Below are 25,511 nucleotides of genomic sequence, written 5' to 3'. Positions count from 1 at the left end.
CTTTATTTGGCTAATAATGAATAATGAAAAGATTCATTTTAGGTCGCTCTCTAATCCATATCCAGGTAATCTAGCCTAAAATAGTGACCTAGAGCTATGTAATCAAAATTGATTTGCAAAAAAAAAATAACATGTGCAACAAGCTAGTTAGCTACGATCGTTTCTCTTTTTCCTTAGAAATATCCAGCCCAAGAAACCTCCAGAGAGAATGATGCCTCAGCTATCGAAGGTCCAGGAAGAAGAGATCCAGAAGATTCTACGCCAGAACCTGCAGAAGACACGGCAGAGAGTGAGTCCATATTGGGAAGTCGTGTTCTCTCTCTCTCTCTCTCTCTCTCTCTCTCTCTCTCTCTCTCTCTCTCTCTCTCTCTCTCTCTCTCTCTCTATAAAGATATCAGTATTGGGATCATTTATGACTTGAGGATCATCTGTATCATTTCATCAGTATTAGCAACTCCAGTGATGATCACAGTAAGTAACCAGTGCTAAAATGTATGTATGTATGTATGTATGTATTTATTTATTTATTTTGAGCAGTTGCTGTCCTATAACCGACACACGCTGGTGGCTGACCCGTTCGAGGACGGCTTTAAGGAGCTTATGCTGAAGAAGCAGAGGATGAAGGATTTGGAGAAGAAGGTGAGGCTGCAGGAGCGGTGCAAGGAATCTCAACCCTGATGTTTTACTGTGCTTTTCAGCCTGTATGTTCATCCTGAAATGTGTTTACTGAATACTTGCCTCTTGTGTTCTTTATGATGTGCGCTGTACTAGTGAACCTTTTGCCAGGTTAGCTTCCAGCTGTCATTTTCTTTCACATATCAGCGTAGTTATGTGTCTGTACTTGCAGATTTCAAAGATGAATAATTACCTCACCGTTCCGGCTGCACCTCCCGATTCTCCCACCATGGCCAGAGCAAGACTGGCTTCTGGTGAGTCAAACCTTTCTCTACTCTGCCACCTACTGTTATACTGTTATACCAGCATTCCCCTACACTCTGGTGTTTACTATAAAGGCCTACAGCTATTTGCGTTTTTTTTTTTTTTTTTTTTTTTTTGGAAATACCTGTATATAACAGTCTCTGTTTAATAAGAATAATTTCAAGTAGATATGTGGCTTTGTGGCTTTATATCTTTTTATATCTGTCAGGCGACTGTATAAAAATCCAAGATATTTGCAATTTTATTAATCAAGATACACCTAGACACACCAAAATGGTCTCTATGGCAGTGATCTTTTCAACATACAGCAAGAAATTAGATGTACTTAGTACTGTATTAGATTAACGCTCCCTACATTTTGATTGGGATTGGTGCTTCATTTCAGAACAGAATGACTCCAGATGTTTCAGGGAAGTCTGATTACTACACGCTTAGCTCGTTGTATTGCAAATGATTTAGAAACGATATCAAACGAGTCTCCTTCAGCATCGCACGTTACTCACCTCCACTTTCTGTACCTGTTAGTTGCAACAAAATAAACCGGGTAAGAATCTGTCTGGTTTATGACTGGCTTTGTATGCTCGAGCAAACCAAGCACAAATGAATTCTTGTTCCAAACTTCTGCCTCTGTCATTGATAGACCCTCAAGCCTGGAGCAAGCCTTCTGTGGCAAGTAAAGACATCCCAGCTATTAAAGTGGACCTGGCTTCACCTCAAAGCCCAGACTCGATCACCACGTTGGACGAGTTTGGCAAGCCAACGAAGCAAGACCCAGACGAGGAAGAGGAGGGGCTTGTGATGCGGCGAAAGAGAGAGGACAGGACCGGAGAGCAAGGTGAGCAAGATGACTCAAAAGAGCAACGACTCCTGCGCTGCCTGAGTGACCCTGGCCCTGCCGTCAACGAGGACGAAGAGGACGATCCCTTCCTCCGCTGATGGAAAGAGATGCGTGTGACATGACTGGCTATCTGCCTGTTTTCTCAAGGGTGGCTGAGGGGGTTGGGAATTTATTTTAACACTGCACTGTCTTACGAACAGAATCTTGTCTTTTTTTGTTGTTGTTGGATGGGTTGGTGGATTACTGAACTTTAAGCCAAAATCATAGCTCATTCAGAAAAATAATAATAATAAAAAAAGTCAATGAACCAAAAAAGAAACCACCCAAAAAAAAAAAACCCACAATGAAAGAGAGGGGTTTAAAAAAAGAAAAAAAAAAAAGAAAAATAGCCATTATTTTCTAGCTTTGTCTTTCTTGTCAAAGGAGAGTGCGGGGTTTGTGGAGTGGCCGAGGGGCAGTTGAACTATGCATTACCAAAGGTTCACACTGTTCTTCTTTTTTTCTTTTCTTTTCCTTATTATTATTATTATTATTATTATTATTATTATTATTATTCGTATGATGCTGATGATGATTATTATTTTTTATCATTGATGAATTTATTTCTTTTGTGATATGAGATGGTTTATAGCCTAGTGTGTTGAATCATCATAAACTGAGTCCCTTTGTTTTTCAGGAGCAATATCAAACTAAGGGCACATGATGGCCTTCCTCATCTAAATCAGTCACCTGGTCCAATCCCAGCTCTGATTGTAGAGAGTGTATTTTCTCATTCATCACTCCGTAACTGTTTAATCCTGCAGCAGGTAGTATTTGGTGCTGCATCAGATAATTGAACGCTCGGATAATAACTCGCTGCATGACACCGAGCGAAAGGTAAATGGAAAAAAAATCTGTAAAAATACAGGTTGTTTTTAAAGGAAATGCACTGTAACCACAGAGATTGCAATCTTCACATTCATCTTCTATTGCAGCCAGGTTCTTCACGTCATTCCAGGGTGTTTGACTTTATGACAGTTATGTAGTTTATGTATCTTTTTAACATTGTGCTATTACTTTACGGTTTTCTTGACTGTTTTTTTTTGTTGTTGTTGTTGTTTGTTCGTTTGTTTATTTTCTCACAAACCCCATACCCTTTAAATGCACTTTCAGCGCTTTTAATGAACATGTCAATATACATGAAATTTGCCCACTTAGTAGATAAGTTTTGTTGCACGATTCAATGTTTCTCATATTTTCAGTCCCAAATTGCTGCTAGTCTGAAAAGACAGTGGTGGACTGTGTTTTGAGAATCGTGCATTTACCTCCCTTATACATCCCTGAATGCTCTTCAAGGTTGGGATTTCTTTTAAACTATGCAGAAGGGCAGTACGTGCAGATGGATGTTACTCGTGTCCGTTCAGGTGTTCCCTTTAAAAACGTCAGTACCACTGTGTATCACTACGAGTCCTTGACCTGAACAAGACAGTTTGAGGCACCAATTACGTCTGATTGATGGATGTGTGACATTTTCAAACAAGACTAAAGATCTGAAGAGCTATTCTGCATGCAGAGTAGACTCGATTTATTTTAACATGAGATGTATAAATAAATAATAAAAATTATATTTTACATAAAACATCTAAATATATGCTAATCTATATGCCTGCTGTGTATCACGAAGGTATAACTTGTAGTTCGGACACATTATGTCAGTTTGGTCATTTGTCTTTGTACTTGCTCGACTGGATTGGGGGATTTTTGTTTGTTTTTGCTTTTTTGTTTGTTTACTTTGGTTTTAAAAGTCCATGCTGGTTCAAGTACCAAAAAAGTCCCCTCTTTAGAGCTTCGTGAATTTGGTTGTACATGTTCTAGATTTGCGCACCGGTTGAATTAGTGCAGTGACCCAGATCACTATGTTGGTCATGCCTGGTAAAAGGAGTCGTCACTTAGTTTAGTGTATATAAAGATAGATGTAGTAAAAAAAAAGTACAAAAGGACGTGTCACGTGTTTTAGTTTTGGCCACCGTGTTCTAAGACTGGAGTCCAAGAACGACCATGTCCAAAAAAGCTGCTTGACGTTCTCGGTTGTCCTCTCGTGTATATAGATATGTGGAATCCACCTACCCGATTTGGCTCTTATTAGATGTTTAGGACTTATGTTTACTCACCACTCAAATCATATACACGGAGAACCTTACTGCCGTCACAGTAGTTTCACAGATAGTGTGATTTTCGTTATTGCTAACACGGGGTCCTTTTGGTACAAATGCACAGTAGTATTCACAAAGTTTGTCCTGTGTTTATTCTAATTCTTTACCAGTGAGCTGATCCTGTAGTATCCTCGCCCACCAAGGGGAGGAAGTATTGTCGTCTGTCAAAAATGCAGCTCTTGCTGTTGTTTTCGATGCGAATGATGTACTGGGGATGTGATTACACTCCACTGTGCATTTAAAAGGAGGAGCGGTGAACTTGTAACAGAACGTACTTGTTCAAACAGAGGCAATCCCCGATTGGCTGACTCTAACAGTGATGTGGGGAGGAAAAAATGTAGAAGTCATCCTCCATATAAGCCCACAACAATATCAGCAATGCATATGAATGGGTCCTTATGAACACGACTTTTTTTTCTTTCTTTTTTTTCTCCATGATTTGTGTTTTCTTTAAAAAAAAAAAAAAAAAAACCACAAGGCCTTCGGTTTTTTTTTTTGTTTTGTTTTTTGGTGGTAATTCTATTTTTGAGTTGTCATTTACGCTGTTGCTGGAGTTTAGCAGTCATATCTCGCTTACGCAAATTCAAAGCAATTTAACTATGTACATCAGTTATGCATCGTGTACAGTATATTTGTACTGCTGTGTCTGATAATTCTTCCTCTTGATCAGAAATGGTCTAGATAAAAGATGAAGGACCATAAGAGAACATGGCAGCTCACTGCATGCGTGTACCTGTCGCTTAGATGGATAATCCGGCGTGGTCATTGTCTCGTTTTTCCCTGTTGATAGAATCCTTCTTGGACTCGAGGTTACATGGGTAATATTTCGCTACTGCACGAATGTCAGCTTTTATTTAACAATTTATCTTTACCAAACTAGCAATTTACACTTAATACTTGTTTATAACACTGGAGGAACGCAAGACAACTAGTTATACATAGAAGCCATATTACACGGGTGTCCGATCTTATCCGGAAAATGCCGGTGTGGGTGCAGGTTTTCATTCCAACCACGCGGAAGCCACACTTCTTGGACACCCCTGCCATAGTAAGTGGCTAGATGGCATTTTCCAGTGATAACGCTAGCTATTTAATCACAAACGATCTTGAACATCTTCCTCCATTTCTGTTTAAGATTAAACAATCTCAAATTTGCTTTTATTTGGAATCAGGTACATAAGAGTGTTTGTGCTTTCACGCCATACGGACGGTTTGAGCGAGCAGATCTCTGATCTCATGGCAGGAAGGCACAGCTCACAGCTACGGTCTCCACACCATAAGTGACATTTGATATTTTGTTGAATTCTTGCCTTCCTTTGATTTGCTATTAGCCAAAAATCATCTCGTTTTGTCGTCTTTCTCATGAACAGGAACTGATTCAGGGATTTAGAGAAGGACGGAACTGTACTGTAGCTATTGAAACATTGATCCTGTATCAGTTTTTATTGCGCTCTGTTACGTATAGGAAGCCGATTTTGTGAACTCTGGCTGGTGCAAATCACGTGCGTTAGTTTAGACTGAAATTGCAGATTCAGGTGTGCTTGACATTTTTCTCATTCTCTTCACCGGAAACTCAAACATATATCAAGACCATACCTTTAAGAACATTCTTGTTCAGCACTGCAATAACTGGGATGGGTTGAAGGGTTTTGCTTGCGAGTCATTTTGTTTTTCTTTCTTTTTAAAAAAAAAAATCAAAAATCAAAACAGGATGTGATTTTTTTTTTTTTGGTCATTTTCATCAAGACTGAAAAATGATTTCTCTTTGCTTCTTGCTGTGTAATGTTTTTTTTTTTAAATAGGAATGCGTTGATGAATTTATCACTGTAAAATGATTTCATCGGTCATCATGACGTATTATCTGGCAGCCATTTTGTTTTTCAGATCAATGTACTAAATTCCAGGATGTCTGTGTGACTGCCTTTAAATGAAGGACGTTTAGAAGGTCGCTATCTTGAAGCTGCCTTCTGAACGGGACGAACATTATGTTCGGAGCACTCGGGCCTAAAAACATTTCAAAACGAATACATGAACATCGTGTTGTAATGTACAATTAATTATCAGCACATATCTAGTTCAAATCTCACCGCAGTGTTTTTTTTTTTAAACGTTTTTTTATTCTTGCATGTCTTTGTCTTCAGTGTGCAGAACTAATAATAAGGGAAACGTGGTTGGAAAGGAGCGTGTTGGTTATATTTTTGGTGACCTTTATGGGCGTCTGAGATTTAAAATGGGGATGTTCATTCGAGATGTTTTTGTTTGTTTGTTTGTTTGTTTGTTTGTTTGTTTGTTTGTTTGTTCATCATTTGGTGTTGAGCACGCTCGCACATTCCTGTCCTCTGTTTTATGGTGTATTTTATTGTCACAGATCATTGCCTTTGTTTCTTTAATTTCATAACTAATGTTATTTTATGATGACTACGACGATGGTCGATGCAATAAAAATTTTTATATACGAGTTAACATGTACATATAATGACGATATTATTAAAATGCTATATCCGAGTTTATTTAAAACAAAAACACTATAAACACATGTCCTGTGTATTGCGGAGTAACATCGCTTTCAGCCTCCTTTTACCTTTCTGAATGAGTGTCGGAACAGCTGTGATCCAATGCAAACGATGAAACAATAAAGTTTTCATGGAATAAATAGCAATTGCATTCAGGTTTGTAAGTTTTACGAATGTTTGTGTGTATTGCCAAGAAGTTTGAGTGTACTGCAATATCGAGTGTGAACAGCAGGGGGTGTCGTGATACCAGCATAAAACCATTGTAAAAGGAAACTAGTGAGGACATGATCGTGTCCAGTACTCCAGTGATGTTCACGCATGATCAGTTGATTTTTCAGAATGTTATACATCTTCATTGCTGTTTTCTTCACTGCAAAAATCTATCCCTGGAAACTTCTAGAGCATTTCTGATGGGCCTTAAGTTCTGTATGTTCCTTTTATTTTTTTCAGGTTATCGTAGTTATCTCTGATGTTGTGATCTTCAGATTCATGGATTTTCCCCATGTACATCCAAGTTGTGATTTTTAGTAAAGCATTTGTGGATGCAGATACAGGCCAAGAGCTTCAGGTAGTGTTCACATCAAACGTCAGAACAGGAGAAAAAAAATCTCTGTGACTTGGGCCATGATGTGGTTTTTGGTGCCAAGACCGGCTTGTTTGAGTATTTCAGAAAGCTGCTGATCTCCTGGGGTTTTTTACACGACACACTCTAGAGCAGGGGTATCCAATGTTATCCGGAAAGGTCCAGTGTGGGCGCAGGTTTTCATTCCTACTAGGCAGGAGCCAAACCTGAGTCTATTGAAAGCCACGCTTAACTGATTAAACACATGGGGTCAGGTGTGGCTCCTGCTTGATTTGGATTGAAAACCTGCGCCCACACCGGCCCTTTCCGGGTCACCTTGGACACCCTTGGTCTAGAGTTTGCACAGAATGGTGCGGAGGGATTGGGGCGGGGGGGTTCAATGTGAAGCAGTTCTGCAGACGGAAATGATTTGTTGATGAGAGAGGCCAGTCTGGTTTGAGCTGGCAGGCCGACTGTAACGCAACCACTCTTTACAACAATGATGAGCAGGAAAGCATCGCGGAGGCAATGCAACCTTGAGGCAGATGGATTACAATAGCAGGAGACCACATCGGGTTCTACTCCTGTCAGCGAATTCTGAGGCTACAGATGTCAGTGAAACTGGACAGATGAATATATGTTGCTTGGTCTGATAAACTGCATATGCGGTTCATCGGTATGCAGATTTGTAAGGTCAGAATTTGGCATCAACAGCATGAATCCTTTAACCCAACCTGCCTTCTGTCAACAGTTCAGACTGGTGGTGGTGGTATGTTGTTGTGGGGAATGTTTTCCTGGCACACACTGGCCCCTTGATGATGATAAAAACAGTGCTCTATTATTATTATTATTATTATTATTATTATTATTATTATTATTATTATTATTAAAGTAGCCAGTGAGTGGTGTGGTGTGGGGATGCAATATATGATGGCTTGTTTTTTTTTACAGATTTTTTTGTTCAGAGCCATAATGGCTAGAATAGAATGGAATGTATATATATATTTTTTTATAGTTAACAGAGATCAGTGCCTCACCCTAGATATAGACTAGCATCAAGCAAATATTGCTATGACTTAAATGGCTTTAGTTTTGTGTTTTCTTCTTTGTAATTAGGTTGCCCATACATCTCATTTATTTATTTATTTTTTTAAAAGTACTTTTACTTGTGGTCTGACTCGTACAACTTACAGAGCTAATATTCAACATGGTGAGTCCTCCAACGTGGCACCATTTTGAAGCCATTAGCGAGAAATCGTGTGCGGAGTATAAATAAGATAACGGGTTTTGCTGTTCCTGTTGTGTCTAAAGAGAAAATGAATGCAGAATGGAGGTCAGGTCGTATCGGAACATCAGACGCATTATTATTCATACTTAATGTGTTTTGTAATTGCGCTTTGTGGGTGAGGCCTGGTTTCAGGTACACGCTTCTTGTTTCTGATCAATTGTTTGGATAAAGGCTTCTGCTCAACGAGAAAACTTGCACAACTTTCCAAATGGACTATTAGCATAAACTCTGCAAGGTTAGCTATCTGCCTTCTGTGTGTTTACCATTAGCACTGCGTTGGAATAGCGTTCAGGGTGTCCGTTGGGGAATTTCTTTCTTAATGACCACTGTCTTGGAGCGGCTCTAGTGATTGGATAAGGGGAAGGGGAATTGGGTAAAGGTGCATTTTTCTGCTTCCGTGCTGCATTATACATGTCTTCCTGCTGACCTTGAGCTAACTTTCTTTGTGCTGTGTTTGGCTCTCGGGCTAATGACCGCTGCCAGCTAAACCCAAACCATTAATCTCATTTTGTCCGTGGCCGATATGGCATTGCATCCCTCACTCGGTTCATGGGCGCTGGGATTGAAATTCAATAGGAGTGAACTGATTGCTACATCAGCACCGGGTGTGCGAGACGGTTTTGGAAAACAGTTTTGTATGTTTTCTTTTGAGAGTATAGTGGGATAAATATGCTTTTATGTTGTTGTTGTTTTTTTCTTTTCTTTTTCCTCTCTCTTTTTCTAGGATCATTTTGCACCCAAACTAACGACACGCATGCAGTCTAGGACTTGCGAATATCATTCGTTATTCATCACATTATTAGACCCAGGAATAGTGTCCTAATTTTGGCAGCTGACACAAATCGTTCACTGGGTAAGCCGGACCTCTGCTGAAAAGCCAACCATAAACTAGATCAGACGATATTTTCACAATATATTGCACAACCTATCAGTCAGTAGTAACCCTAGCTACTGATTTTAATTACAAATAAATTTGTACGGGGGCGCACGTTCGCCTCACACCTCCAGGCTCGGGGGTTCGATTCCCACCGTGACCCTGTGTGTGCGGAGTTTGCATGTTCTCCCCGTGCTGCGGGGGCTTCCTCCGGGTACTCCGGTTTCCTCCCCCAGTCCAAAGACATGCATGGTAGGCTGATTGGCGTGTGTGAGATTGTGGCCTGTGATGGATTGGCACCCTGTCCCAGGTGTACCCCACATTGTGCCCGATGCTCCCTGGGATGGGCTCCAGCAACCCCCCCCCCGTGACCCATTATACAGCTGGGGAGCATGGTGGCTTACTGGTTAGCACGATTGCCTCGCACCTCCAAGGTTAGGGGTTCGAATCCCATCTCTACTCTGTTTCTCCCCATGCCTCTGGGGTTTCCCTTGCGTACTCCGGTTTCCTTCCCCAGTCCAAAGACATGCATTGTAAGCTGACTGTGAATGCGTGTGCGGTCCTGCCCTGCTCTGAGCTGACACTCGGTCCAGGGTGTCCCCTGCCTTGTACACGGAGTTCCCTGGGAAAGGCTCCAGGCTTCCTGCGACTCTGTATCGGATAACGGTATGGAAAATGGATTGTACAGCTAAAATGAGATTAAACTTGCTAGTGAACTTATCTAGGCAATATAGCGCTGGAGAGGTAACGTTAAAAATAACATTAAGACTTAAGTGCTAGTTTAGTTAATATTTCTAAACATTATACTGTGTAATGAAATCCAGTATGGTCAGCTTAAGGAATGAGTCAAATTGGACAGGTTTCTGTTTGGACCCCTTTTAGACTGCTTTAACACTTCCTGTTGAGCATTAGAAATTTGTTAGGCAAATCTTTGCATGCGTCATTTCTTCCTAAATACCCGGTCTTCACTCTCCTTCCCTCATCACCATAGAAGCCACCTGGTATCTTCCTGTAAACCTTTAGCCAACCTTCCACTGACTTGGTCTCACTTCAGCTAGAGTCCATGGTAGACGTGGGGTATTTCACCGTGTGCTATTCGAAAGAATCCCATGAGTTTCCTACGGTCTTGAGGTCAGGTGACTTTGCAGGCTATCCCAGTGGTCCATCATGCTCGTTTAACAAGTCACACAATTTGAAAACCCTATGCACCCTACAGTCATCATCCTGGAATGTTGCTATTCCCAGTTTGTCAGTCTCCTTTCATGGAAAAGCACCACCAGGAGCACTTCTGGGGAGATGTTACTTGGGTGATGGATCATGTTCAGTGCAGTAGTGACACTGATCTGAGAGTGCTATGGTAGTTGTTGCCACGCTTGTATGAGTGTATCAGGTGCAGCAGCACAATTCGTCATTCTGCTTCATTAATAGACTCCGTTTTGCCGTTCTGTTCATCACCTAAATGCTTTCTAAACCATGATTTAGTGGCTCGTTAATGTGCCGATTTCATGTCTTCGGCTATGGTACGAAAACAAAATAATGCCATATCATCAAACAGGCCTTGATGATGCTTGAAAATCTACATAAAGCTAATGATCGTGATAAATACGACATTATAAAGTGATAACTGCCAGAGTTAGTTCGTTAGATCCTCATTACACTAGTGGAACTGGGATGGTTTATTACCTGGAGCTATCCGACGGTCGGCTGCGCATTTAGTCGTGTATATGTGAGCAGTTTCGACTTTCTATCTGCAGTCACGTGATTCTCTCTGGAGCGCTGAACATAACCTCGTACTGTCGGAAGGTTTAGTTTTGTACTTATTACCTAAACGGCGCCCTGTGCCTCTTCACAAATTGTTCAGGAACGGTTTGAGGAACATGATAAAGAGTTTGAGGTGTTGAGTCGGCCTCCGAATTCCCCAGATCTGAGTCTGATCGAGCGTCTGTGCAGCTAGTGCGGTCGTACTTGAAGGTAGTGTGCAGTTTGCAATATTTGGATTTGGTTAAACGTCATGTACTACGTTGTATGAATGTTTTCACTGATGCTCAAATCAGGGAGAAGAATAGGATGTGCAAAGGTGTTTTTGTAGGTTTATTAACATTACTTGAACACAGGGTCAAAGACGGTCACTGTTATTAGGAGAAAAGGCTTTGAATAAAACCGTTACAGCGGATATCAAATGTACCCAATGTTCAACCTGAGCAATGTAGCTATGCCTGTTGTATTCATAGCAGACTTCACACTTTCACACTCACACAGACACACACACTATGATACTCTTTCTAAACATGAACCAGCACGGTCTCGGTTGCAGATCCTCAGCTGTGGCAGGTCATTTGTGTAAACTATTTCCCTGAGGGCAGCTCATTGGACCATAGATTAGATGCAGGATTCGAGACATCAGGTCACAAAGGGAACTTTTTTTTTTCCCGTTGACTTTTACAGATTTGATTTTATGTACCCTTTATAATCTGGTTCTGTGATTTAAAAACATCTGTCCTTTGGTGGTGTTAATTTTTATGTAACTAGAACAAATTCCAGTGTACTGGCGTTTCCTTGCACATACAGTATGGGAACCCTATAGGGCACTAGATCACACTTTCACCTCTGGAAAGCCACCCTAGAGGGCATTTTGTCATATGTCTTGCATGTATTTTCACCCAAACGGTCATGTCATCACGTTTTATACGTTTGAGCGGCAGCCGTTAGGACACTTTAAGATCCTGTATCCTTACAGATAGGGGAACCCTACAGGGCACTCGATCATGTTTTCACCACTGTTTTCACCACTGTAAGGGCACCCATTAGGGAACTTCATGTTTCTTTGCACATAGGGAAACCCTATGCTACTGGAAGGGCACCCTAGAGGGCATGTTTTCTTACAAATATTGGCACCCCAGAGGGCATTTCATTATGTTTTATCCACCTGAGGGGCAGCTGTTAGGACTCTTCATCATGCTTTGTTCACTGAGGGCACTTTATCACGTTTTATTCACTTTTCAGGGCGTGTTTTTTTTTTTTTTTTTTTTTTTTTAAAGACCTTTAGGGCATAGGGGCACGGGGGCAGGGGGTGGGGTTGAGGTGGTGTGTTTTGGGGAATGGTAACTTAAACACGGGTTTGACTTCTAACACCATTTTTACAACCAGATTTTCGTTCTCTGTATGCGCCGGCTATAATTCCCAGAGTCGCCACACGATGGACGCATTGGCACGCGCTTCCTCTCCGCCGTAACGTGACGCCGCTGCTCTTTCGTTTCACCGCTCCAGTCCGCCTTCAGCACCGGCGGCGGCGGATCAAACGCGCTTCGCGGCGGACCGGGCGGTCGCAGCCTCGCGCCTTCCATCCCTCTGGATATATTTACTGGATTTCCACTGTCCGTTTACGCGTCGTTTCCGGGTCAGGCTTTACAGCAGGATGCACATTGCTCTCCGTTATCCCATTTTCCCATCCGGACCGGAAGAAAGAAAGACGCGGCATCATCGGATTACATTACCGTAACCGCACAACGATCCGACTCTCTGTTCTCTGTGCGAAACATTCCGGGTCACCTCTGTGCACACATCGCAGTCTGTCTGTCTTTTCCTTTTTTTGGAGGGGGTGGGGGACGAGAGGGCTTCCGAACATTTACGCCCACGTTTAGTTTATAAACAAAGCACGAGGAAAGCTGATAGACCACTCGGAGTAGGAATAGATCCACTTTGTGCATCACGCCATGCGTTTAAGATCCGATCCTGAACCGGATCCTGACCCGGTTTTCACTCATTAATGCACGGATTAATACCGTGGATAAAAGCGGAAAACGTCACGAGACGTCACGTTGCCATTTTTATTTATTTATTAAATCCAACTCTCACTATATTTGATGGTCGGATGCTCGCGCTGCTGGAGACGGACTTAATGGTCTTGCTGTGATCACACGCGTTTAGCGGATTGAAAGCGCCGCGCACGAGCGCGCTTCGAGTACTCGAACCGTTGTTTACTCGGGTCAGGCGGTGTGTTCGCGCGCTGAACGATACTCGGCTGTAGTTATTCCTATCTGCGCTCGTCTGTTCTTGGAGAAAGTTAGCGGAACCGAAATCCATCCGGAGCGCGATGACGCGCGTGCAGAGACACAGAGAGGGAGGGAGAGCGCGCGATGAGGCTCGCGCACTCTGATAAAGCCACTACCCAAACTTTGTCATTCATTTACGCAGCCGTTTGGCAGAGAGCACACTCACTGGGTCAGCGGTCTAAATGGCGTTCCGGAAGTTGCCCGGTGTGCCCGTGTCAGCCATGGGCCTCCGCTTGTCACAGAAATTCGCCTTTCTGCTTTTTCTCTCCGGTTTGGTCACGTTGTGCCTCGGTGCTCTGTTTTTCCTTCCCGACTCCGTTCGCCTCAAGCGATTCTTCCTTCCCAAGACCACCGACAGCGCGAGCACGAACACGAACACGAACGAGGCGGCGACCCAGAGCGGCGCGATCGTCGAGCTCGCGGAAAAGGCGCGCGCGGACAGGGAGCGCCAGGAGCGCGAGCGGAGCGCCCCGTTTAAACCCGAGCCGAACGTCAAGCTCAGAGTCAGCCGCAAACCATCCGTGACGCGCGGCGACGCCACCAGCGGTACCGCGGAGAGAGCCACGGGAGCGCGCGAGGAGCGCAGGGCGAGAACGCCGCGCGGGGACGCGACCGAAGGAAGCACAGCGGCGCGCGCGAAAGGCTACACTTATGACACTTTCCGAAAGTGTTTGCTCAAACCAGCGCTCGGGAATAACCGGGGGAAACCGTCAGATCCTCAAACTGTAGAGAGGAGGGATAAAGTCAGAGAGGTAAGTAAGAGGTGCATGGATTGCTCCAAACCAGCTGTTGCGCTTCTTCAGGAAGCTTCTTGTGACGTCTCTGGTCATCATGGTTGTTAAAAAACAAACAAACAAACACCACAGATTCCCAAAACCCTGGTCCTGGAGAACCTGCTGCCCTTGGAAATCCTGTTGAAATCTTTCCAGGATATTAGGGTTCTCCAGGAGCAGGGTTGGAAAGCTGTGCCAGTACACTATGATTGTACATTCACACTAGATGCAGAATTTGTCTGATTTGATTTGCACTGCTCCGTTCACTGAAGTAACTCATCCCACGGCTTTAGGGCAGTAGCGTCTGAACATCACTCTCAGATCCTCCTGATACCTGGATTCTGATGTTTCTGCAGTGCAACTCCCATCTGATAGCTGGGGCTCCATGAGTGGTCTTTAAACAGGAAATAGCTTGGGATAAAGCATCCTCATACTGTGAGATATACACAAACTACCTAAAAAGGAGATGTTTGGAAATTCTGAAAACTCTTTTAGAATGAGGAAGAATTGGGAATCAAAATCGGACGCCTTTAAACTCTGCCCAAAAATTCACGCCTCATTTTAAAAAAAAAATGATACAGCTAACAGCGTTTAATATTACTAATACAATTTAACAGGTAAAAAAAAAAAAAAAAAGCTGTGGTGAAAGGTCTGGCTTTTTCTTAAGAATAGATCGCAGGGTCTCACGAGGTTTCACACGTTTTCACACGTTTCTATGTGTGTTACTCTAAAGTCGCTGGTGCCAAGAACCAGGGATGTTGTTACCCACAGCTTTCCTGTTTATCTCTGTCGTTGCTGATGACTGGGACTTTGATCTGCTGTCTAAGAGTATTGTCTCACGTTAGTGTCTGAATCAGAAAGATACACTTTCGGGGGTTGAACATTTTTTGAGATTCTCACAAAAAAAAAAAAAAAAAAGGAGCTGAAATGTTCGGGGAGGTTTGTTTGGACGTGATCTTACACCATCTCTCTCATTATACATCATTTTATTCCAGGTTTCATACAGATCGTGTTAAAATGCTCGATTTCCATGTGTCTCCTGTGCGCACTGAGAATGCAGCGCTGAGTAAATTCCCTCTACCGGGTTCGATACTTGCAGGATTGGATATAAAGCGTATTGGCAGGTGGCAGGTGCTTTCTATGAGTTGTAAATGATTACCTGTTTGCTGGAATTATTGCATTACGCTGTGTCTGGCAGGCATTCAGTTCGTCAGCTAGGGGGGAAAAAAAAAAGGCAGCGCGAAGGCGGAACACAGATAATACACTGCAAAAGTCTGTAAGAAACGTTTGAAACGTGGCCGCAGTAAAAGTCTGTGTGAGAACAAATTAATCATTTGGATTGAATATTATTATTATTATTATTATTATTATTATTATTGCGTCCTAAACAAGTCCGAGTACAAATCGGAACTGTGTGTGGAGTATTTTCTGCGTGGGGATCCTGCAAGATGAAACAGCATAAAGTCATGTGAGCACCACGTTTTTACTTCAGTAAGAGTGAACAACCCACTGAAGCTCGAGGGCAGGTTTCTGCAAAATTCCCACCTCGACTACAGCACGGAATCCGTATAAAAAGATACGGACCTAGCCCGAAATGTTCAGCACTGTCTGATGTCTGATTATCTTGAATGTCAGTTTAGAAAAGCCGAATGCTGCCGATCACAGCAGTGGGACGATCGTAAGATGTGATATACGTATTAACGGCGGTTGTCTTAAGGCTCACGGTGGTTTAGCGGTTAGCACGTTCGCCTCACATCCAGGGTTGGAGGTTCGATTCACGCCGCAGCCCTGTGTGTGTTCTCCCCATGCTGCGGGGGTTTCTTCCGGGTACTCCAGTTTCCTCCGCCAGTCCAAAGACATGCACGGTAGGCCGAATGGCATGTCTAAAGTGTCCGTAGTGTATGAATGTATATGTGATTGGCACCCCGTCCTGGATGTACCCCGCCTTGTACCCGATGCTCACAGGTTCCCCGCGACCCTGCAGGATAAGCGGTATAGAAGATGGATGGATGGATGGATTAGGCGATTGTCTTGTTATAAAACATATCGGCACATGCTTTTAACATGTGTACGTCTTTTCTGCTGCAGTCATGTGCGGATTGAGAGTGGAGAGCTCATGCAGTAACAGAGCAATGTGATGAGCAGGGTGACGGACACTCTCACACTCCAGCCAATATATCAGGGCGCGCTCACACTTGGCCCAGTTAAACCGTGTCCGAGCACGTTTGACCCTAAAGTCCGGTTTGTTTGACGACGTGATCGCTCCGTATCGTGACCAGGTACGGTACGCTAAACCTTGCCCTAGCCGGCTTGAAAGAGGTGGGCCAGGGCACGGTTCGGTTGGACTGAGTCAGTATTATTGGCCAAGAAATCTACATTTCTTTGGTATTTGTCAGACGCTGTTATTCAGAATGACTTAAAGAAGTGCTTCGGAGTCTACTCGGGAAAACGTCCCTACGGTAGTTCTGAACGTTCATTCACTCAGTGACGGCTGCATAAACAAAAACATATTCCTTTAGTACATTTTCTGCTAGTGTGTATGGAAGTATTGTAGAAATCTAGGTTTATTTTGAAGTAGAGTTTAGGTTGGGGACCAAAAAAAAACCTCACAATGAATAATGTGGTTCCTATACTGTAGCTTTCCTTCTCTTAAAAACAATATATATATATATGTATAATATACATTATATAATATACATGATGAGGTGTATTCCAGCCTTGCATCCCAGAATTCCTGGGACAAGCTCCTGATTCACCACAACCCTGAGTAGGGGAAAAAACGCTTACTGAAGATGAATGAACGAATATAAAGGTTTTGTAGTAGGGCCCGTGTGAGTGCTTATTAAAGACATGGCGCTTCAGTGAGGACAGCGAGGGACTCCCGGTACTCAGAGGAGTCGTGATGCTTGCCTTCCTTGTGTTTTGAAGCGGGGTGGTTATGCTGTGGTGTGGGATTTGACCGTTGCCGTAAGGGACTTTGTAGGCAAGCTCCAGGGTTTTTTAAATCCAATGTTGTCAAAAATACAAAGCTAAATAAAGGAATAGTACATCTGCTAGAATGTTTCTAGAATGTACTGTATATAGTAAAGTCTGTATTACACAGATACAGTGTACAGATCTTAACATATACAGTATAAAGAGTAAGGTATTTGCTGTAGAGGGTCGGAAATAATAGATACCGGTTGTGGCAGTAGAGCTGATTAGGATGATGATAAAGTATATTGGTATAGATATTCATATTGATTTGCGAAATAATTACATCATGATAAACATAAACATAAACAAAAGCATCCCAATTCGCCTACTGTGCGTCTTAAATAGTATAGATTAGAAGTAGTGTGTCCCAAACCATAGTATGTTGAAATGAGTATCCCGAAGATACCCGGATGGTGTGTTATTTCCTGTAGATTTTCGGAGTGTGGATCCGTTTACGGAGTTTGTTTACGTTGACGGTGTAACTGCGTAACTCAGCAACAACGTTCTCTTCCGTTAGCAACAGTTATTAGCTCTGGCGAATGCCTCTTTGCCCTTTGTCCCCAGAAACCTCTACTCTCAATATTTTAGTGTGTCCCCCCCCCCCCCGTTTTAGCCCCCATTCGAACTCATTTGGTGTTCCAAACCTGACGAAAAGCCATGGACTTTGATGGTATCTGAGCATGTTTATGAATTCTATGGCAGATTGTATGCGATATGGCTAACGCCACCGCAAGGAAGAACTTCAAAAAGCCGAACAAGTCGACGAAAGCTGTTGCCCACACGCCCGAAATGCTAGTGTGAAGACAGGGGTTATGCTATTTTCCTTCAACACGTTGTAGATAAATGTGTTTCTGAGGTCTATCTATAGCCTGATGTTTCCTCTTTTGTATTTCCTTATTGTTATGCGAGAATCCACTTTGTCAGGCTTTCTGGACGCCGTTCAAACCTTATCGTCTATTTTTGGACTTTAACAGAACTCGGCTCATTGACTGAGGAGAGCACAGGCTGGCCTTGGGCTGGAGGTTGTGCTGAGATAAAAAGAAAAACAAAACGACACACACACGCACACACACACACACACACATACATGCCTGGACTTCCATCACATTCGATACTAATGGATATAATGCTACATATGTTCCTATTTCCTGTCTGTCTGTGCAAGCATTTAGTATTGAATAAATATAAATGCATTAGATATGTGCTCGTTTGCGTCGCACCTCCGTGGGTTGGGGCTTCGATTCCCGTCCGCCTCTGCCCTGTGTGCGTGGAGTTTCCCCATGCTTCAGGGGTCTCCTCCAGGTACTCCGGTTTCCTCCCCAGTCCAAAGACATGCGTTGTAGGCAGATTGGCATCTCTAAATTGTATGTAGTGTACGAATGTGCGTGCGATTTTGCCCTGAGATGGGTCGACACTCCATCCAGGGTGTCTCTCACCTTGTGCCCCGAGTCCCCTGGACAGACTCCAGGCTCCCCAACCGCATGTAGGATAAGCGTTACAGATAGGTTGGATAGACATGTGCTGATATTTGGCTGTACGATACACTGCAATATTTGACATGCACAATATTATTAAAGTGGACAAAATATCCTTACTAAATGAGCGTCGTGTCCCATTCAAGAAGAGGACCTCTAGCTAGGCAGGAAGGAATCTTGAGATCAAGAGAAGTTGGTGTGAGGTCACCAAGGTTGTGAGTTCAAATCCCACACCTGATCGAGAGATGTTTTACCCTCAAGCAATCTGCTGTGCATTTCAGGCTCAGAAGGACTGAGAGGAAGTGTCACATTGCCTCAGGCTTTACCGGTGCCTCTTCATGCCAGGTTGACTCGAGAGAGAGTGTGGTGGAGATTTTATCTGCCTAATCACATTGTTGCGAGCCAAAGGTGCGAAGACACCAGAGAGATTTCTGAAGATGATCAGAATACTAAAGACTATGATCCAGACAAGGTAATATTGGACAGCAGTGCTGTGTGGTGTGACGATGACATTCTCCACCTTCTTATAGGGACGAACCGAACACGTGCGGCAACGTCGTTCATCCTGCTTGGTTCCAAACCCATTAACCTCATTGTTAGGTATTTTTACTGCATATCTGAGCATTGAGCAGAGCTTACTGTAATTTTTTTTGTTGTTCCCTCCTTTTGTAAGGTTTTTCGAGAGAATCCCACAACCACCAGAGCACCTCTGGAGCGAAGTCCTAACTCATGATGCGTCATCAGCTGTCACTGTTAAAAGTGGGTTAAAGTCCCTTCAGCATTCGATAGCATGAAGAATCAAACAGCCACTGAGTCAATATTACTGTGCAAACAGAAGCACACACAAAAAAATAACGGGTCCCTCTTGACAACACCAAAACCTTGGAAGCAAGGCAGTTACAGATCCATAAACCCTCGCTGCTACCGTCTAGACCTGATTCTTCCCATCCTGCTCTTTTTGAGGGAATATGTAGCATAAATGATCATATCACCATACCTGAAGACATTCACAAAACCCGTCAGATGTCGCTGTGGCTGAAAAAGTCGAGGTTTTTCTGCCATTTCTTCGCATATCCCAGCATGACAGGGAGTTGAGGTTAGCGCGCAGGGTCAGCCATGATGCACTTACCTTTACTTTCACACTATCCGTTGTTACCCAGATGAGGACGGGTTCCCTTCTGAGTCTGGTTCTTCTCAAGGTTTCTTCCTCTTAACATCTTATGGAGATTTTCCTCACCACCGTCTCCACCGGCTCGCTCATTAGAGCTAAATTCACACACTTAAAATCTCTATCCTGTGTGTATATGTTTGTGTAAAGCTGCTTTAGGACAATGACCATTGTAGAACGCGCTATACAAATAAAATTGAATTGAATGATACAGCTCATCTGGAGTAGAGAGGCTCGGACCGACCTTCAGATCAGTAACCCAGAGCCTTAACCGCTAAGCCACCACTTCTTAAGTGCTCGAAAATATTCCATGACCATGACCAGAGTGATGTGTAAGCGTGAGTTCTGTTTCAGACAAGAAACATATTTATTTTTGTCTAGATGCAATGTGAATGTTGTTTCATTTGTACTATCAGTCCCATCTTTTCCATAAACCTTTAAGGCTGAAGGTCAGGCATAGCTCGAAGGAGGAGATCTATGAAGCTTACTTTAGAGATCACCAGCGATCGGTATCAGCGGTCGCTGCAGGATTTTGTTCAGACTTTGTTCAAAGTAACATCACAAGTCTTCTGCTTCTCAAGAGCGCTTGGGTATCGCGCATCTTTTTTTTTTTTCTTTTTCATAAAGTCGGCGGTAGCAAAGATTTGCTCACCGTGGGTGTGTTGAGCAACTTCGAGTGTTTTTTAACATTTTCTGTGCACTGCAGCTGTGTTGTGGTTACGGGTATGTTGTATTTACCAATAATGCACTCGTCTGTGGTGGATAAGAAGAGATGACACCCGTGTAGCAGGGGAAGAGTTCATTTCCTGCGATCGCAAAAATCCCCCCTGGAGGGACTGGAAAGGGAATCTAAACACATGTCGCTGGCACTCGTGTCTTAACTTACTTAAAGAGGAAGTGTTGCCGTGTGAACTGTGATGTGGTTAAGACGGTTAAAACTGTGGTTATGACGACGTCAGTAGCTCAGAAGGTTGCGAATTCAAATCCCAGCACTGGGGCATAAACCATATGACCCTGATACTCTACAACACCTGAAGTGCCATTGTGTAGTATCGATTTCATTTATGTCTGTCTGACAATGAAAGCTTTAGCAATGAGTGTTCATTTATTTAAATTTTTTAAGTTGAATTAGAGAAATTGGTTTCTCCTGAGCACGCCGTTTTGAGAGCGTCAGCAGGTTGTGTAATCATGCTCTTCTGCAAGAGTTCAAGGCTGCTAACATTTGTGTTTTGCTCCCCGTTGAGTTGAAAGTGCAAATATCAGGCGCCCGTGTAGTTTATTTTTTTTTTGTTGATTTCCCCCCATCTGCGTTTCCGTCGTGTTTGTGTAACTCGGGTGTATATGCCGCGGAAATGAAGCTCGATGTCAAATTCAGTCCCTCCGCGCTAAATAAAAAGCAATAATATGGCACTCATCTTTGTTTTGACTCTCCATCGTCATCCGTCTGTTTGAAGGAAAAGGGCAATGCATGCGCACGGCATTTTGGGTTGCCCGCTTTGTGTGTGTGTGAGAGAGAGAGAGAGAGAGAGAGAGAGAGACGTGATATTTCTGATGCAGCACCCGTAACGGACAGGAGAAGAAAAATAAATGAAAACAGGAGAGAAGGATAAAGCGAGGACGAGAAGAGCTCACAGGATCTTTTGTAGTGTATCAGAGTCGTGTTTTCATGCGGCGGAGCTTTTCTTCTGTAGCTTCTCAGCATTCTTTAGAAGTGCACTTGCTCTAGGGCATAACAGTGTCACAACATGCTGAGAAAACCCTTTTTTGTGTTGTTTCTCGGCGAGATGAGTTATGTGAAGCAGATTTCAGTTCACACTACAAAGCTCCTCTGGTACAAAGATGAGACGACAACACAGACAACAGCACTTTCTTCTTCTTTCTCCTGCAATTTGCAGCCATTTTAACCATGTTATGCTAGCTCCACGTTTAGCTTCCGACCTTGATTGAAGGAGGAAGAATGTTCTCAGCCATCAAAACAACTTCTTTCTAACAGATTCCCTTCACTCATTCAGTCTCATCCATTCCGGCCACCGGAGCGCAAGCACAAAAGTGTAATTAGCCACCGAGAGGAGCTAGCAAAGAGGACAGTGACTAGCGCTGGGTGAATCAGGGACACGATTAGCGCAGCTGGTCCTCGGATTCAGGCTGTCATTAAGGGCTCAGTCCAAAAAACAAGAGGCGCAAAAGGGGGTTGTGAATCCGGTTTGGACTGAAAGGAGCCTGACATTAGTGCAGTGTGCTAATGCGAAGCTGTCAGCTGATGTCATGGAGTTTTTGGTACTCATTTTTCTTTCAGATTCTCAAAAAAAGAAAAACAGACTCTCACTCCTGTAAAGTCAGAAAGCATCTTCTGTAGTGTGAAGGAAGTTTGAAATCGTACAGTATCTTTCCTAACTAGCCGATAGTGATTGACTAACAAGCTTAGCCGTTAGCATTACAACACATCCACACAGCTGTAACATTTTAATTACTTGCTTAGCCATCTAGTCAGGAAAATGCTTTGATAATCTTTATTCATGAAACGAGCATAGTGTGACCTCAGCATTATAAGTTTCTATCTAGTGGTTTGATTTAAAAAAAAAAAAAAAAAAAATTGTTATCCACATAAACATCATCACTGGGGGATACATGTGGTGTTCTTTTTTTATTTTATTTTCATTTTTGCAATGTTTTGGTGTCAGATTTGCAAAAAATGTAAAGTTCTACCTCCAATTTTATAAGATTCTATCTGTGCGTTCAAGTCCTCCTGGGAAGTTCATATTTACGAGTCGGGAAGTCGTAATTACGACTTTCAAGTCACTCAATTAACTACAAAAAGTTTTTTTTTAAAGGTTTTTTAACTCTACTTCTAGAAAATAAAGAACAAAGAACGTGCATTAGGTGTGCTTTTCTTTTTTCTTTAAAAAAAAAAAAAAGTTTTGAATTAATTTATGAATCCAGTGTAAAGTTTATTGTTACATATTATATCGTAATCGTACAATGCGATCATATTTTGTCCAGGCATTTACCTTGTTTTATTGTAAATAAAAAGCCTGATATTAACTTGCTGCATAAACCAGACTCTTAATAATTGAAATCAGCTTCTGAGGCGAGTATACGTTCAATTTCAACTACAGACGCCGCATGTATCGCTTCCATCATGTTTTCTTACCGACACGCCCAGTGTACAGACTAACAGACCTGTAAGGAGTTTTTCTGTGGTTGTATTTTCATATTATCTTGCTCAGAGAACACATTTTAACTGGAGCGGTGCATTTCCTGAAGAACACACCGAGCAGCGTCGGCGTTTCCTGGCGTTAGTGGCTAGTTCTTGTGTAGAAAGCTAAAGCGACCTTAGAAGAACAGACTGTTCATGATGACAGCTCACTGCAAACACTGTGAAATGCGTGCTGAAAGCTGATTGGCTGATCCACTAACAGTTCCTGAGGAACTTGTTTTAACATAATCCCGCCCTCTGTGAATGAGTTTAGCAAATAATCTCAGAATCTAGTCCTGAACGAGGCTGCCATTTTTTTTTTGTTGTTGTTTTGTGCTCCACTGTACAAATTTGCATATTATTCTAATGATCATAAATGTGAGTGGGCGGGGCTAGATACTAAGTGAAATATCTTGTATGTTGGATCTTAGAGAATGCATTAAGAAACAAAATCCTATTGAGAAGCTCTTTGATGGTATATGATCATAATGTGGTGGGCATGCTGGCTTAGTGGTTAGCACTAGGTTTGCCTCGGACCTCCTCCTCAACCCCGTGTATGCGACGCTTGCATGTTCTTCCCGTTCTTCGAGGAGTTTCCTCCAGGTATTCTGGTTTCCTTCCCCAGTCCAAAGACATGCATCGTAGGTTGATTAGCATTTCCAAATTGTCCATAGTGTGTGATTGTGCTCTGTGATGGGTTGGTACCCCGTCAAGGGTATCCCCCGCCTCTTCCCCGGGTTCCCCCCATGTCCATATCCTGCAGCCTTGATTTGCTAGATTAGCCAGAAGCTTGAAAGGCCAAGTGTGTCTGGCGCTCATGACACACGGCAGCCAGGTCCAGTAAGTAGGCAGAAGCGGCCGTGACCCACACGAGAGTGCAGTTTGCACACCAGCAGGGGCTCTGGAAATTTCCATACCACACGGATGTTGTTTTAGTGTCGAACTCCCTGCTTTTGCAGCACCAGCGTACCGTTGTGCAGTATCACTTTCATTCCTGGCATTTGAAAATCTCTATTTTTTTTTTTTTTTATCCGCTGGCATTGTAATTACTGTGCACGTTCATAATATAAAATCAGAGGTTTGTGCAGGAGACAACGAGAGAGCAGCTTGTAATTTTCGTGCGAGTTAAATCGGCTGCTGTATATTCATAGGATAATAGAACGTCGGTCCGCTTTTACTCATACAGTACTGTGCAAAAGTCTTAGGCACATGCGGAGAAATGCTGTACAGCAAAGATTCCATCATAAATATAGAAATGAAATGTTGCTGCAAAAATAATAATAAAAACAAATAAATAAATAAACACTAGCCACAGTTGAACTCGTGAGCGTCAAAGTTAATCTGAAGCCCGGATCACCGCACGCACACATGCACGTGCACGTGCACGAACCAGAGGGAGCACATGCTCACGGGTTACGTACGAACTATGGAGATTTGTTTACAATGTCAATTCCTTGTTTAATCATTGTGTTTCGTGGGTGTGTATTAATTGTGCTAAGTGGTAGGTGTTTCCCTGCCCTGTTCTAGTTTCATGTAAAAAGCCTAGTATTAGTTAAGTGTGTAAAGGTGTAATTGTGCCACGCCTTAGTATTTCCATGCCCTGTCCTAGTTCCGTGTTTCACGCCTCAGTTTTAGTTAAATGATAATGATTGTGTGTGAAGGTGAAATTGTGCCACGCCTTAGTATTTCCATGCCCTGTTCTAGTTCCATGTTTCATGCCTCAGTGCTAGTTAAATGATAGATGATTAAATATTTAAAGGTGTAATTGTGCCACGCCTTAGTGTTTGCATGCCCTGTTCTAGTTTAATGTTTAGACCTCGTTTCCTCTTTCTTGGACATAGACTTTTGTTGTAAATATATACTTGAACCTGCACTTGCCTCCTGTTCGAGTCCGTAACGTAACAACCGGTGAAAGTGGTGTCTTCATTGCCATTCCCTTACAGCACATGTTTTGCTCTCTTGGACACGCTGTCATGGCAACTCGTAAGAAAGAAACAAATCAAAATAAATTAAACAAAGAAAAGTTCACAATGTCCAACGCCGACACAAATAAAGCCACACCACCAATGCAGAGGATGCCCATAATAATAATAATAATAATAATAATAATAATAATAATAATAATAATAACATCATTGTGCATGTTAAATGTTGCAGTATATCATAACCATCGTATAACTGATCGTCAGAGCATGTCTGTTAGAAATGAGAGCGATGAGCACGTTTCCATCGTTCTCTCGCTTGAACAAACTCAACTCCAGGAATGGAGAACGAGAGAGGCGACGAAAGAAAGAGACAAAGATAGAGCCTGTAATGGTCCATTAATCGAATTGCAAGCTGGAGATGGGGAACGGGTGTTTGTATAAGTGGATAGGAGTGCTCTGTGTTTATGTGTGTGTGTGTGTGTGGGCACACGTGTGTGTGTACACGTATTTGGCCTTTTGCGAGGACCAAAATGGACCAGGAAGTCCTCACAATGATTAGACAGTGTCAAGTCCTCATCCGGTCCTCAAAAAAAATGTGTTTTTTATTTATTTATTTAATTTTTTTTACAGATTTTATTTTGGGGGGGGGGGGGGGGGTGTGTGTGTGTGTGTGATAAAACAAGAAAAGGCAAAATATTTATTTCTGGTTAGGTTTAGATGCATTGTAGGTATGACAATAA

The 25,511-nt window shown here is 42.7% G+C and overlaps 2 protein-coding genes across 3 annotated transcripts in view; both read left to right on the top strand.

Moving 5' to 3' along the window:
* The window catches only part of slc9a1a (solute carrier family 9 member A1a), a 45,633-nt gene extending 39,201 nt beyond the window's left edge, over positions 1-6,432 (top strand). The window contains exons 9-12 of the mRNA XM_017453641.3: positions 178-289; positions 538-639; positions 848-929; positions 1,580-6,432. Of these exons, the coding sequence (XP_017309130.1) occupies positions 178-289; positions 538-639; positions 848-929; positions 1,580-1,875 (592 nt within the window). The 3' untranslated portion in view covers positions 1,876-6,432. The remainder of the gene's footprint in view (positions 1-177; positions 290-537; positions 640-847; positions 930-1,579) is intronic.
* A 6,103-nt stretch (positions 6,433-12,535) lies between these two features.
* LOC108256527 (mannosyl-oligosaccharide 1,2-alpha-mannosidase IA) overlaps positions 12,536-25,511 on the top strand; it is a 225,761-nt gene continuing 212,785 nt past the window's right edge. The window contains exon 1 of one of the 2 annotated variants that reach the window (XM_053674949.1): positions 12,536-14,010. In XM_053674949.1, coding sequence (XP_053530924.1) covers positions 13,441-14,010 — 570 coding nt within the window. In that variant the 5' untranslated portion in view covers positions 12,536-13,440. The remainder of the gene's footprint in view (positions 14,011-25,511) is intronic. The other variant, XM_017453482.3, reaches the window with a different exon arrangement.

The sequence above is a fragment of the Ictalurus punctatus genome, chromosome 23, assembly GCF_001660625.3.
Source record: "Ictalurus punctatus breed USDA103 chromosome 23, Coco_2.0, whole genome shotgun sequence".
Lineage (NCBI taxonomy): Eukaryota > Metazoa > Chordata > Actinopteri > Siluriformes > Ictaluridae > Ictalurus > Ictalurus punctatus.
This window is presented reverse-complemented; position numbering and strand designations above follow the sequence as displayed.